The sequence below is a fragment of the Caretta caretta genome, chromosome 3 (genome assembly GCF_965140235.1).
Source record: "Caretta caretta isolate rCarCar2 chromosome 3, rCarCar1.hap1, whole genome shotgun sequence".
Classification (NCBI taxonomy): domain Eukaryota; kingdom Metazoa; phylum Chordata; order Testudines; family Cheloniidae; genus Caretta; species Caretta caretta.
This window is the reverse complement of record NC_134208.1, coordinates 65097544-65113672: the sequence shown is the minus strand read 5'-3', so window position 1 is coordinate 65113672 and position 16129 is coordinate 65097544. Positions and strand designations below refer to the sequence as shown.

At 40.4% G+C, this 16129-nt stretch overlaps 1 protein-coding gene across 2 annotated transcripts in view; it reads left to right on the top strand.

Annotated features, from left to right (window-relative positions):
• Positions 1–12193, top strand: part of UBE3D (ubiquitin protein ligase E3D) — a 113130-nt gene extending 100937 nt beyond the window's left edge. For both annotated transcript variants that reach the window (XR_007355917.2, XM_048845145.2), the window contains one exon: positions 9819–12193. Coding sequence is in view for 1 of the 2 variants with exons in the window: in XM_048845145.2 (XP_048701102.1) it covers positions 9819–9839 (21 nt within the window). In the remaining variant the exon portion in view is untranslated. The remainder of the gene's footprint in view (positions 1–9818) is intronic.
• Positions 12194–16129: the final 3936 nt, after the last annotated feature.

Genomic DNA, 16129 nt, shown 5'->3' with positions numbered 1-16129 from the left:
TTTCTGTCTGTGATTCATCAGAGGTGAAAAGTGAACTTCAGGGCACTCCTATCATCTGCTTGTCTCCGATCTGGCATAGGGGAACGTGGGGACATAGCAAAGCCAAACATAACTTGCTGGTATTCTCCCCAGAGCCTGGAGAGTGGATAGTCAGAGCACAATTTAGAGCAGCCCTGTAGCTGGTGTAGCTCGGATCAGAGCTCTGCATGCTATCAGGAGGCTGTCCTGAGAAAAGTAATCCCATTATTAACATAGGCATGTGCTTGATTACTACATTATTCTCACTGTCCTAGTACTAAATATGCCCCACTCCTTTCAAATGGTTAACGTTCAAATCTAGAAATGTCTGTGCACTTCCAAAAAGCAGTTTCACAGATCTGAATCTTTCCCAAGCCATCAGATGTTGCTTAGGGCATGAGCAAGGCTTTGTCATCCCTGTCTGTCATGCTGTTTGCCAGAATGGCTGCTACGTTGTGTTTCTATAACTCATCTTTTTTACAAGGATAGGTTGGCTGCTATTGCTCAACCCCTTCCTGGATGATCATGGACTGCTTTTCCACTGGTCCCTACCCTTTGACCTGTCCGTCTTGGGTGGTCCTGTGAAGAGTTAAAACTTCCGTAGCATAGTTTTCTGGGTCACTGAAACACACAAGCCTTCCCCCGGTGCCAAGGTGCAGACCCCAAGGAAGGAGTTTCATAGATACTGAGGTAATAAATAACTGCCTACTAGCACTTTAGTCTGATAAAGGCAGCTGCCTTTTTATTGGGCCCTGCATTCACTGGAGACAGAATGAGGTGGGCATATGTTGAGGTTTAGCAGTTAAATAATATTCCTTCAAAGTCATTTTCATTTTGTTTTTGCAAATGTATTTCCAGAACATGAATTGAGAGTATATGCCAGGAGCCAGTTATTCATGGAGATGTTTCCTGGACAAGATTCAGATGGTTTGCTCCTCCCACTTCCTGGTCTACCTTGATTTTATGCCAGTGCAAACTGAGCACAAATGTTGTGATGAATCAGATAGGATTTAGACCTTAATTAAGACGATGCAGAATACTTGGTGTCTTCAGACACATCTAGGGGATTTGTCTTAAAATTGTAAAGGATTTGCATCAATCATAACCTGAATGTAGACAACGAATAAGCCAAGACTATGACACTTCTTGGCTATAATGGAAAAATCTGCCAACATTTCAGCTGCTCAGTATCCACTTGCTGTCTGCAGCCATTACAATAGGACCACATTGGAAAGCTCCACATGTCTATGGGCTTTATTACATGGGAGAGCTGTGCAGAAACTGAAATTTTTGTCCTGTGGAAAACTTTGCATTAAAAAATGTTTTGCATCAGAATAAAAAGTTGAAAATGCAAATTTTTCAATGGAATAGAAATTTTTTAAATATTCCAGGCAGATAGCTGGACCACCACCAACCTGGTTGCCCAAGAAGACGACTGCCCAAGGAAAGCTGTCTGCATAATGGGTTTCTTTCAAAAGTTTCATCCTATCGACATGCTCCCATGGAACGTTTCGATTCTGTCAAACCAGCATTTTCCAATTAAAAAAAACTTGTTCTGTTGGAAAAACTTTCAACAGTTCTAGGATTTCCACAAAGCCTGGAAAATATTAACAATGGAAGATATTAATCCTCTAAACTACTGACTCCCACTCTCAAATGGCCAGGAAACCCAGTATACCTTCCACCTTTGCTCCTGATTTAGCTATCCATATGAACAGAGACAGCAACTTAATCAATAATCTTAATGGAAAAGTCACAGACAACCGACTAGTGGTGAAAACCTGGTTCCATTGAAGTTAAATGAAAAACTCCTACTGACTTCAGTGGGGCCATGAGTTCACTCTAGAGATCTAGCAGAAAAAGGGAAGGTCAGAAGCAACAATTATTTCAATACAAAACTTGAGATAGATTTTTCTCTTGTATCAATGCAGGATCCTTCTATCTTTCAGTACGTAGTACTGGTAATATCATTACAGTTGATGTGTTTATTTAATTTGACCATTTTATTCCTTGGAGAAGATTATATGCATTTAAATACTTCCCTGTAGAGGGTGTGTTTTTTGTACCGTTATATTTCCCTGCTGTATAATAAAAAGTAAAATTTACAAAAGAATGCTTTATGACTGCATTTACAATATTACCAAACTGAATGAAAAAAACCCACAGTAGATCATCAGAATATTTGATGTCTCCAACAACAAAAGAGTAATAACACCGGGAAATCATAAAAATAGCTAACAATTACCGACAATATTTTAAATACAATACGTTATATAGAATACATACAAATTAAAGATTAAAATTTATTAAATTCTATTGGTTCAAGGGAGAGCCTATAAAATGCAATAATAGTAAGCTGGAAAAAACTAATAATATCCAACCTCTATTTGTTCAATGACAGGAGGTATTGTATCTTATATGTCTGTATCACATTGTAGATGTACTCATGCACCTTAGCAGGGTTAAAGTATCAAAAAAGTTAATGTTGCAGTTTTCTTCTAACTCTTTGACTAGAGATCTGTGGGTTTGTGGGAGTTTTTGCCCCATCTATCATCCTATTGCCTTTCTGAGCCACACAGACTATTAGCCTCATCAGGGATCACCACAGATAATCTTGCCAAAGCCTGCAAACATGGTATTTCACGCAGTCCCTGTCAGTACCCAGGCCAGGCCGGGGAAGCTAATGATCCCACCAGTGGACAAAATTCAGTAATGAATCCTGGTCACATGCCACCTGAGGCATGTTGCACATACGCTAAGAAGAATGCTGTGAAAGAGAAGTACCATACAAAACAACTGTGATCTACAAACTAAGTTGTCAAGATAATTAGTTTTCTGAACAGTTTGCACGAGAATTTTTTTGTTGTTGCAGATAGTACAGTGTACCGAGTCCTTTTCAAGAAACTCAGTCTGGTTTATATTAGCCAACTTTTAAATGCTGATTTTGTATTCTATGTATCCTTACTTGTGCCAAGAAAAATTGCTTTAATCTACTATTTGTTTCAAAATATTATAATTTTATTCTATTTCACAATATTGAGTAAAGTCTCAGCATTCCGTCTTGCTAGTTTTCACAGTACAAGAAGCTGGTAACAACTTCAGATAATGAATGAATACAAAAAGAAAAGGAGTACTTGTGGCACCTTAGAGACTAACCAATTTATTTGAGCATAAGCTTTCGTGAGGTACAGCTCACTTGATGTATCCGATGAAGTGAGCTGTAGCTCACGAAAGCTTATGCTCAAATAAATTGGTTAGTCTCTAAGGTGCCACAAGTACTCCTTTTCTTTTTGCAAATACAGACTAACACGGCTGTTACTCTGAAACCTGAATGAATACAAACGCTCCATTTTCAGGTTCTTTACAGATGCATATGCAGCGCAGCACAGCCATATACGTACGTACATACGTACACACAAAAGACAAATCACACCAGCTTGTATTTATTGTAAATGGTAAAATGGCAGAAATGTTGACACAAATTCTCAGAAAGTTAAGAAAGGTGGCTTATTTTGTATCTACCAAGAGTCAGTATCTCATGATCTCAAAAATCTCATCTCAAAAATCATGGAGCAGGTCCTCAAAGAATCAATCCTGAAGCACTTACATGAGAGGAAAGTGATCAGGAACAGTCAGCGTGGATTCACCAAGGGAAGGTCATGCCTGACTAATCTAATTGCCTTCTATGATGAGATTACTGGTTCTGTGGATGAAGGGAAAGAAGTGGATGTATTGTATCTTGACTTTAGCAAAGCTTTTGACACGGTCTCCCACAGTATTCTTGTCAGCAAGTTAAAGAAGTATGGGCTGGATGAATGCACTATAAGGTGGGTAGAAAGTTGGCTAGATTGTCGGGCTCAACGGGTAGTGATCAATGGCTCCATGTCTAGTTGGCAGCCGGTGTCAAGTGGAGTGCCCCAGGGGTTGGTCCTGTGGCCGGTTTTGTTCAGTATCTTCATAAATGATCTGGAGGATGGTGTGGATTGCACTCTCAGCAAATTTGCGGATGATACTAAACTGGGAGGAGTGGTAGATACGCTGGAGGGCAGGGATAGGATACAGAGGGACCTAGACAAGTTGGAGGATTGGGCCAAAAGAAATCTGATGAGGTTCAATAAGGATAAGTGCAGGGTCCTGCACTTAGGACAAAAGAACCCAATGCACCGCTACAGACTAGGGACTGAATGGCTAGGCAGCAGTCCTGCGGACCTAGGGGTGACAGTGGACGAGAAGCTGGATATGAGTCAGCAGTGTGCCCTTGTTGCCAAGAAGGCCAATGGCATTTTGGGATGTATAAGTAGGGGCATAGCGAGCAGATCGATGGACGTGATCGTCCCCCTCTATTTGACATTGGTGAGGCCTCATCTGGAGTACTGTGTCCAGTTTTGGGTCCCACACTACAAGAAGGATGTGGATAAATTGGAGAGAGTCCAGCGAAGGGCAACAAAAATTATTAGGGGTCTGGAACACATGAGTTATGAGGAGAGGCTGAGGGAACTGGGATTGTTTAGTCTGCGGAAGAGAAGAATGAGGGGGGATTTGATAGCTGCTTTCAACTACCTGAGAGGTAGTTCCAGAGAGGATGGTTCTAGACTATTCTCAGTGGTGGAAGAGGACAGGACAAGGAGTAATGGTCTCCAGTTGCAGTGGGGGAGGTTTAGGTTGGATATTAGGAAAAACTTTTTCACTAGGAGGGTGTTGAAACACTGGAATGCGTTGCCTAGGGAGGTGGTGGAATCTCCTTCCTTAGAAGTTTTTAAGGTCAGGCTTGACAAAGCCGTGGCTGGGATGATTTAATTGGGGATGGGTCCTGCTTTTGAGCAGGGGGTTGGACTAGATGACCTCCTGAGGTTCCTTCCAACCCTGATATTCTGTGATTCTATGATTGTCATTACAACTGGAAGCTGCCATTTTTTTTACTCTTCCAGCGACTGTGACAAATGGATTGGAGTAAACTGGGTTAAGATGAATCCAGATAAAATGGGGAAATGATGGTGATAGGTAGGAAGAAATTAACTGGATAGTAAGTCCACTTATGTTAGTTCTATGTGCCAGACCGCCAGCAATCTGGTTGCAATTTCATGATCATATTCCATCGACTGACGCTGTTGTTCCAATCTTGGTGGCAGGTAGTGCCTTTTCATTGAAGTCCTATTGTTTGTGACCATTTCTTTCTGAAATGCAGACCTCATCACAGCAATCATTGCCTTTGTAACCCCCAGGCCACATTACTGCAATGTTCTCTATTTGAGCTTAGCACTGAAAAAGCCCAACACTCAGCACTCAGTGGGACAAATAGCTATGAGCCCATAGTACCAGTGTTTTATGACCTGCTTTGGCATCCTCTTTATTTCTGGGCACAGCTCAACATGGTTAGTCATGATGTACAAAGACCTTTCTCCATGTTCCCATGCAGTTATGAGCCACTGGGCTGATCTCACTATTGGTTCCTGAGGTTAATATCTCTATCTGCACTAGAGATCTTACACCACTGGGACTTGATTCCTCCTGTGGTCTGCCAGAACTGTAACCAAATTCAGCGTACAACGCAAGATAGGTTTACCATATTTCAGGTTCCCAAAAAGAGAACACTTCTGGGGTGGGGGATCTGGAGGGAGGGTACAGTTGGGGAAGCTGGAGGAGGTACCTGCAACAGGGGTACTCACTTGAAGTTGAGGGCAGTATCACTCTCTATCATGCCGGCAGATGCAAGTCTGGAATGCAGCGACAGCAGTCAGTCAGTGCCTTCCTGTGGGACCCCCTCCCCAGGGCTGGGAATGGAGCCTGGGTGGGCAGGATCCAGCAGCTGTCGACCAATCAGGAAGTGGACCAATCGCGACTCTTTCGGAGTTGCAGCATCTGCTCTGCAAAAATTGTGGACATTTCCTGTTGTTTGATAAATTTGTCCGGACAGAGGACGGAGCCTCAACAAAAAAAAAAAAAAAAAAAAAAAAAAAAGTAATGTCTGGGAAAACCTGGATGTATGGTAACCCTAGTGCCAGACAAATTGTTTTGTCAAGTTTTTGAAACTTTTGCCTTAATTTTTATAAGAGATTGGGTGTTAGTTGGGAATGACAGGGGTAATTGTTGGACCTTTAATGTTGTTCGTACTTTTAAAAAAATTATAACAATTGGGTGCTAATAGACGTTTTTTAGATGTACGTATAGTTAAAGACAGTGTTAGCAATACTGGTTTGCTCAGGAAGAAATAGATGTCCATGCAGTTTAATTTTAGACCTTCTTGAAACTTTCTGATAACATTTTATTTGGCACGTGTTTTTCATACAAGCTGTAATCTCGAAGTGTTTCACAGAGTTAAAGAATACAACAGAGTGTCTAGTAAGAACACCAGAACACAGTGTTGTAAAGGCATTCCATAATGAATAAATTAAGGATTTGGTCATAGGTCCGACAAAAAAATTACGAGGAATAGGTGAGGGAGAAAAGCCGTTATTTGTAGAAGAAGTTTGAAAAGCAATGGAGACTCAGTGAGCCAGAGAGATAAAAGAAGGCTGTTCCAGAAGGCAGAAGCCGCTGGAGAGAAATCTCTTTGCACAGTATTACCATTCTGGACAGAACAGATAGAGAGGATGTCTGGTGTTAGATGAGCAGAGGCAAGGCTCAAGCTAGATGAGCAATGTATTCAAACAAAACACAAGATCTGTGTGTTCAGAGTACGTAGGCAATTCTGTGGAGCTGACAGTAGATACAGGAGTAAGAGAAAAGTTAAAGGTGAAAAATGATGCCAAAGTTACAAGCAGTGGGGGCAAAAGGGCTGTCTGAATTGAGGGAGATAAAGAAGATGGAGTTGGAGAGAATTCTCCTCTTTGCTAAGAAAAGGACAAGTGGTTCTTTCTTTGAGGCAATCAGCTTTAGGAAGCAGAGATTAAGCTACATGCTTATTTCATCAAAACACAAAAACAACTCAGTCGAAAGCTGAGTTTCAGTATATAATCATGGGGATCACAAACTTTCAAACTACTCCTACTTTTTACTCCCTCCAAAGTGAGAGAATGCTGCATAAATAAAGGGGAATGCGTGCTTTTAAAGGTTAGGGACACAGGATTTCTAATACCTATATGTTTCATACCAGTAAAATACACAGGTGTACATGGCATTCCAATACAACCCCTATTCATTATCACTTCACAGGGGGAAATGTACTTAAGTTCTTTCTCATTTAACTACAACTGTAAAGTTAAAGCGAAACAACTTTTGCATGTAGGCAATCCTATCTGATTCATCACAACATTTGTGCTCAGTTTGCACTGGCATAAGATCAAGCTAGACTAGGAAGTGGGAGGAGCAAACCATCTGCATCTTGTCCAGGCAACATCTCCATGAATAACTGGCTCCTGGCATATATTTCTCAATTCAAAGCAAACATTTGAGTGTCTTTTGAGTATTCCTTTGGCCATCTGATCAGAAAGAAATCTTTTATTCTGTGCAGCTCTATATTCAATCCCTGCCAGTTCATCATATTTAGTACATTCTTTAAATACAGTATCAAACAGTCTGGGGATTAAAGATCAGCATGACATCCACATACATGTAGTCTAATAGTTTACAAACCCAAGATGATATTGAGCTTTACTAGAGCTGTAATTGCTTGTGTAGTTGATCCACTGGAGTTGCAAGGAGCATGGAGGAAAAAGGTCAGCATGTATCTAATGACTCTTCTTCTTGCTGTGTTTTTATGAGGCATCAGTCCTGTTCACTGGGTGTTTTCAGCAATATGCTAAATGCCCTATTGGCTTTTTCATCTTTCCATAGTGGCTTTAATGCGTTTTCTGAACTACCTTTTTGATCAGCATAGTATTAAGCTTCCCCAGTTTAATAGTTAGCTGTTTTGCTTACTCTGGAGGTCCACTTTGCTCATAATTTGTTCCCAGTTGTTTAAAGTCACATCCTAAATGTGTTCTAGTATAGGTTGCCAGTTCTGAGGAAGGCTGAAAAGAACATGGAGGGAAAGCCACCTCATGGAGATGAACCAATAGCCAATAGGATCGGCCCATTTACTCCCACAAATCCTTGGGCTTTTTGTATTTGGCAGGTCACACTCCCTGTCCCTTCTATATTGCCATTAGCCCTGCACACCAAAGGGAAGAAGGTGGATCATTTTCCATGCAGTGTTTGTCATGTAGTTTTCCTCCTTCCGGGATTTTTCTGTAAAAAAAAAAAAAAACGATGCGGTGCGCGTGGTGTGTGGACCCTAAAACTGGTGGTCATTCTAACATTAGAGTTCACCACACCAGTAACAAAAGTGAGCTCCTGCATCACCACACTGGGTAACAAGAAGCCAAAATACAGTCCCCTTACATAGCCCAGCCCGTATCACCACCCAGACATCTGATCTTTATGATGAGAGGTTACTGAAAAACAGATTCATCGTATATAAGGTTCTTCTAATCCCAAGGATCAGCCACTCCCCCAGGTCAATATATATACTTACGGATAGATAGATTTTACCAAATACCACGCATGTAGCCAATCCTTTAGTAACTAAAAACTAAAGGTTTATTAATACAAAAAGAAAATAAGAGTTATTAATTGGTTAAAGGAAACGTGTACATTACAGTTATTTCAGAGTTTGCAGGTCAGGATAATAGCAGTGATGTTAAATCTGCTATCTTATAGTAATTCTCTCTGGTTCACTCAAATAGATTGGGTGTCATCAGTCCATTATCCAAAGCTTCCTTTTGTTAGAAATCATCTCCAAAGATATGGGGCAGAATTGAAGACAAAGAAGTGATGTCACAGTCTCCTTTTATACTTTTAGCCCAAGCGTATGGAAAGTTACTGGCAAAAGATGGAGTCTTAAATCACATGTCCTTATGTGCCTTGCTGAATCACGGGGTAGCCATTGCCTCAATGCGTTCTAAAACGTCTTCAGGAGGGACACACTGGGTGAGCTGATTGTCCTTAATGGGCCATCAAGCAGGCTGCCTCGTCTAGATGCAAATCTGTCTTGGGGTGCCACCCAAGAAAACAACATGTTTGAGATACAAAGTCTTAGCCAATATTCATAACTTCATATACAAAGATGATACATGGATTTAAACAGGATAATAATACTTAGCAGTCTATAACTTTTCTATTGATACCTTACATGTCATACTTGTACAAGATTTATTGCAACTTTATAACAGTGGTGACTGTATTAGTGTAATTAGTTATCTTCCTTTTTATGCAGCATCACAGATGTGTCTTGGACTATTTCTTATTCACTTTGAAATCAGAATGAGTTTTTCCATTAACTCTGAGGCCAGGATTTCATAGCAGATAGAGACAACGTTCTTAAAACAAGCTAATATTTTGGGCAAAATGGGGAGTATATCAGGGATTAAAATCGAAACCAGTTTCAGAATACTGTCAGATGTCTTCTTAAATTAGAAAAGATGAACACCTTTTACTTTTGTTATTTAGAAACAAACTGTATTTCTGATGCAAGGACAAAAACATGTATACATGACTTTCCCTCACAGAAATACAGACCAGAGAATCCTGCTAATCCTTGTTGCAACTGTGAAAAATCCTACAGTTGATTTAATTCAGCAGCAAGCATTGAAAAGTGAGTTTGAGAACATTAAGGGCATAAACAGAAAAGTAGAATAAACATATTAAAACTATCTTCAGCATTTAACAATCACTTCTTTGGGAAAAGTACTGCACAGCTTTGGGTAAATGCACTTTTCTGTGAAGTGATAAGTGCAACGTTTCTTTGAATGGCAGGAATCCTTTATGCTTTTTCTCGCCATGCTGAAGCTAACAATTGTTTTTTGTTTTGTTCTCTTTTACAGGTTGCCTTTTTGAAGATGTGAAGAATCCAGACATGCTAACTGAAAATTATTCTCAAGTTAACCTTCAAATAAAATACAGAAATATAAGGATCGTTTTCATTAGGGTGACTTTCCAGCAAAAGTCACTGAGGGTACAAAACCAGAAGATAATATTTAATTATTATTTTAGCTTTGATATTTGTTGGATTTTTGATTTTGAAAGAGCAAAGCCAATGACAGAGAAAGTTGGTTCAGACCGGCATACACTACAAGACTGGAGTTCTGAGAGTGACTTATGTCTGACTGCTGGGGTGACCTTAATGATGACCTCTTAATCATCAGGGGAGAAGAAATCAATTATCTAGATGGAGCAGTGGCTGATAGTAACTTATGTATTTTATGTGGAAAATGAAGAACTGGCAGCCAGGAGAGGGTATAAAATATTTAATATAGTGAATTCCAACTAAGAAATATATATGCAACTTTTACCACTTTTCTCACTTTTTTGAGTTGGCAGAGGTAATCAAACAACTAGAACTGTAATATGTAAACTGTTGTTTTCCAGCAACCTTATGTATGTAGAATATACATTATTTCCATATTAAATCCTACTCCCTAATCAAGAGAAAAAGTGGTATTTACATGCCTGCACCCTATGTAAAACTGAATTAAATTGATAATGCATTGGTTAAAGTTCACAAACAAAAAGTTTTATGATTACTTAAAAGAAATGATCTTGCAACTACAAAAAGAAGGGTGTCTGGATATAGGCCTCATAGAAGTTGCTAAATTGAGAATCCTGGAGACAGAAATCCTCTGTTTGCAAAGCACGTGCATCTCAGGTTGTTACAACATAAACTTCCCCACGCAGCCCTTTCTAGGCTTTGCTAGGTGCCTCAATCCTGGCTTGGAGGGACCATATCTATGGAGTAGTTCAGTCTTTATGGCCCATTCAGTACTTTCTCTTATGAGACTGTCAACAAAAGTTGACAAGCGAGTTAGTGCTGATTGGAGTTGGTGGTAGTTTCTGTGTTGTAGACACTTATCTACTTGTAATTGGACTGATACCACCAAATGCATTCCATGTGGAACAAATAATCTTGCACTGTTTCCATTTTTGGAGTGGACCTCTCATTCTTTAGTTGTCAGTAATCACTTTGGTCTCCATTGTGCAGAGAGAGTGTCATAGCAGATTTGTATATATGTGTGGGCAGCGGAGGGAAAGATGAGCTATTCATCTCTGCATAAGCATCACTACTACCATAATTCAGCAGCCACCCTGTAGTCTGCCTAAGATAAGGATATGGCTGAACTGTATGAGAAAATTAATATTGCGGATTCCTTTTGTATTGTATATCTGAGCCCTGTATTAACACACATTCAGAACCCTGCCTATTTTGTAACCTTAATCTATTTTCTTATGTGTCCTCAAGATTGGCACAGAATACCATTGGGGCCAAAAATTTAGTATGATTCAAAAATGGGTCATGCATTTATATGGATAACTAGATGATCCAGAGTTATACTAGTTTATGCTACCATACATTTTGGTTAGAGTTATTAAACACCATGATTCAGGTTTTAAACTAATCTCTAAGTATCAGGATTACGAGGAGACCAAATATAGGATGCAGATTAGCCCACTTTTGTCTATTCTGTTTTGTGCCTTCCTCTGAAGCATCTGGTGCTGTCCACTTTTGGAGACAGAATACTGGATTAGCTGGACCCTGGGTCTGATCCAGTCTTACTGTTCTTATGTCCTGAAGTTGCCTGGGAGAAGCATTTCTACTGAAAATAGTGGAAGAAATTCTGTTTGTACAGGCTGTTTTTTTTTTTTTCTTAAACAATTAAGAAATAAGAGAGACAAGATGGGTGAGGTAATATCTTTTATTGGGCCAACTTCTGTTGCTGAAAGAGACAGCTTTTGAGCTTACCTCACCCACCATCTCTCTCTTTAATATCCTGGGACCAACACAGCAACAACTACAATGCAAACAATTAAGAAATAAGAAAGCTGTGAGCTTGTCAAAGGACAACTCTTTAAGAGGAATGGGTTTAGAGGGAGAGATTCTTGTTACAAAGAGCTTCTTTTAAAACACTGAGATTCCAGGAGAAGTCAGCACTTCCTTTACATGTTTGCCAATAATATTGTTCTAACACATACTGCAAAATGCTGAGCATCTCCTGTGAGATATGGGATATCAGTGGGGGTTAAGACCACTCAACAATTAGGTTAGGCCCCATCCTACTTTTCCTCATTTTAGATTTGACTACTCAAATAAAAGCAGAAGTGTGGAATTTTTCACATATATATTCTGGGACTATATTGTGTACTTCCATGACAATTTGTCTGTATTTTGATTTTTCTCTTATGAATAAAATTAATTTTTCACTAATTTTTTTCCATTTTTGTTGTGCTCTGTTGTATGCTGGTCTCTGCTTTCCAGAATATGATTAGGCCAATCTAGGAGAGAAAACATTGAAATGACAGATTGCTACACTGTGATTGTAAGGCCACTTTCCTCCTATTTCAATGCCCCCTGTTGTGATTTTGCATCAATAGAGCAATCTGTTCCAGAGAGTATTTATGCTTTGTATGTTTAAAATCTGTCATTGTGTCAGTTTCTCGTACATAATATGGTATTAGGGACATAAATAGTTAATATACTTCTAATGGCAAATGAGGTTCTGAGATGGCAGGTGTAGGCAAATCATTAACTTGATTTATCAGCAATACAGAAGAAAAAATCTGCATGAAGTGGAGCACTATAAATAAACATAAATCAAACCCCTCCTGGCTAGTTTATCACTCTCAGAAAACCTTGTAGAATATCACAGTGAAATGGCCTGCTTCTAGTGTGTTCAGCTTGAAAGGATTCCTGGGGAAGTATATGGGAGAGGAGACAGCAGAGGTAGCATTAGGCCAAATGTGCAGCCTCACAAAGCCATGCTCTTCAGGAATCTTTTTTTGTTTTTAAACCCGGTCTTCGTCCCACTTACCAAAAAGGTGAGGGTTGTGAGCTGCCAAAAACAAGCATTTCTGGTTCTGGTTGAGTTATCTTTCCTGCAATTATTAAGTTATTTGGACCCAGAAAACATCAGCCCACATACAGTAATGTATAAATGTATCAGAAGTGTTCTTGTCTGAAAATAAGTTTATTTGCCAGTATTCAGAAGAAGGGGAGAAAAGTCAATAATGTCCCCTTACGAGTATTCATTGTGATGATAAGTGATGCATTATTCAGCTTGTAACTGTTTATATAATAGACAAGTTGTCTAATTTTTTTTTCTTTTAAATCTTTCAGCATTTTTTAAATCTCTTTTCATAGGCACTGGTGTACTTGAATCCTGATGAGTTCAGTTGTTGCCTTTTTAAAACTCATTAATTATAATGCTTTATAAAAATACGGCAATCTTCATGTGAGCAGGTTATTTTTGCACACCACTACTTGTCACAACATCCTTGTGATCATTCACAATTAATGGTAAATCTAATGTCATCTTTTAAATTCCACATTTATGTGTCCAAAATAAAAATGTTGCTTATTTTTCAAGTTTATAAAGGGTGCACATCAGAAGACCTCATACAATCAACAAAAAAAATATATATTTTTTGCACAATACCTACAAGCCCTTAGTTGCAAGATAAAATAAAGCGTTTCAATTGTGGTTTAAAATAAACAGAGTGATTCCACAGACAAGCTGTCAAGGTTCCTCCCCCACTCTGAACTCTAGGGTACAGATGTGGGGACCTGCATGAAAAACCTCCTAAGCCTATCTTTACCAGCTTAGGTCAAAACTTCCCCAAGGTACAAAATATTACACCCGTTATCCTTGGAATGGCCGCTACCACCACCAAACTAATACTGGTTACTGGGGAAGAGCTGTTTGGACGCGTCTTTCCCCCCAAAATACTTCCCAAAACCTTGCACCCCACTTCCTGGACAAGGTTTGGTAAAAAGCCTCACCAATTTGCCTAGGTGACTACAGACCCAGACCCTTGGATCTTAAGAACAATGAACAATCCTCCCAACACTTGCACCCCCCCTTTCTTGGGAAATGTTGGATAAAAAGCCTCACCAATTTGCATAGGTGACCACAGACCCAAACCCTTGGATCTGAGAACAATGAAAAAGCATTCAGTTTTTTACAAGAAGACTTTTAATAAAAGATAGAAGTAAATAGAAATAAAGAAATCCCCCCTGTAAAATCAGGATGGTAGATATCTTACAGGGTAATTAGATTCAAAAACATAGAGAACCCCTCTAGGCAAACCCTTAAGTTACAAAAAAGATACACAGACAGAAATAGTTATTCTATTCAGCACAATTCTTTTCTCAGCCATTTAAAGAAATCATAATCTAACACATGCCTAGCTAGATTACTTACTAAAAGTTCTAAGACTCCATTCCTGTTCTGTCCCTGGCAAAGACCAGCATACAGACAGACACAGACCCTTTGTTTCTCTCCCTCCTCCCAGCTTTTGAAAGTATCTTGTCTCCTCATTGGTCATTTTGGTCAGGTGCCAGCGAGGTTACCTTTAGCTTCTTAACCCTTTACAGGTGAGAGGAGCTTTCCCCTGGCCAGGAGGGATTTCAAAGGGGTTTACCCTTCCCTTTATATTTATGACACGCCCCCCAAATCTCAGCTAGGGTGGAACACTGGCTGGGATTTCTTCCTGGAGCTCTAGGAAAAACAGAGTTAATAAGACACATGCATCTCTAAATATACTACCAAGTACATAAAGACTAACAATATTTTCCACATCTCAAGGACGATTTTAACCAGTTGATTCTGGGAAACTTTCACGGGAGAGTGCATCAGCCACTTTGTTAGAAGCTCCTGAGATGTGTTGGATGTCGAAATCAAAATCTTGGAGAGCTAAACTCCACCGAAGAAGTTTTTTGTTAGTTTCTTTGACGGTGTGAAGCCACTTCAGTGCAACATGGTCGGTTTGCAGGTGGAAACGCCGTCCCCAAACATATGGGCGTAGCTTTTCCAGAGCGTAGACAATGGCGTAACATTCTTTTTCAGTGACTGACCAGTTGCTTTCCCTCTCAGACAGTTTTTTGCTGAGAAACACTACAGGGTGGAATTCTTGATCAGGGCCTTTCTGCATTAAAACTGCTCCCACACCACGCTCAGATGCATCTGTGGTTACTAGGAACGGTTTGTCAAAGTCTGGGGCCCTTAGTACAGGGTCAGACATGAGTGTCGCTTTAAGCTTGTTAAAGGCCTTCTGACACTTTCCGGTCCACTGAACAGCATTTGGCTGTTTCTTTTTGGTTAGGTCTGTCAGTGGGGCAGCGATTTGGCTGTAGTGCGGTACAAATCGTCTGTAATAACCAGCCAAGCCTAAGAAGGATTGAACCTGTTTCTTTGACTTTGGGACAGGCCACTTTTGGATAGCATCCACTTTGGCCTGTAGGGGGCTGATAGTTCCTTGACCCACCTGGTGTCCAAGGTAAGTCACTCTGTTTAGGCCTATTTGACACTTCTTAGCCTTAACAGTTAGTCCTGCCTCCCTTATGCGCTCAAGGACTTTTTGTAGATGTTCCAGGTGGTCTGCCCAGGAATCCGAAAATATGGCCACATCGTCAAGGTAGGCGACTGCATATTCTCCTAATCCTGCTAGGAGACCATCTACAAGTCTTTGGAAAGTGGCGGGTGCATTTCGCAGCCCGAAAGGGAGTACATTAAATTCATACAGCCCGAGATGTGTGATGAAGGCTGACCTTTCCTTGGCAGATTCATCTAGCGGTACCTGCCAGTACCCCTTGGTTAAGTCCAAGGTAGAGATGAACTGGGCCCGTCCCAGTTTCTCTAATAGTTCATCTGTGCGTGGCATTGGATAGTTGTCTGGGCGAGTTACAGCATTTAGCTTACGGTAGTCCACGCAAAAATGTATTTCCCCATCTGGTTTGGGAACTAGAACCACTGGAGATGCCCATGCACTGCCAGAGGGGCGGATTACACCCATCTGTAACATATCCTGGATCTCCCGTTCTATAGCAGTTTTAGCTTGAGGAGACACCCGGTAAGGTTGGACCCTAATTGGGTGAGCATTACCTGTGTCAATGGAGTGGTATGCCCGTTCAGTCAGTCCTGGGGTGGCTGAGAACGTTGGCGCGTAGCTAGTGCACAGCTCCTGGATCTGCTGTCGCTGCATACGCCCAAGGGTCATGGAGAGGTTCACCTCTTCCACACCACCACCACATTTCCCTTCGTAGTAGACACCTTCGGGCCACTCAGCGTCGTCTCCTCCGTGGGCTGTAAACTGACAAACCTTTAATTCTCTGGAATAAAAGGGCTTTAGAGAATTAATATGGTAC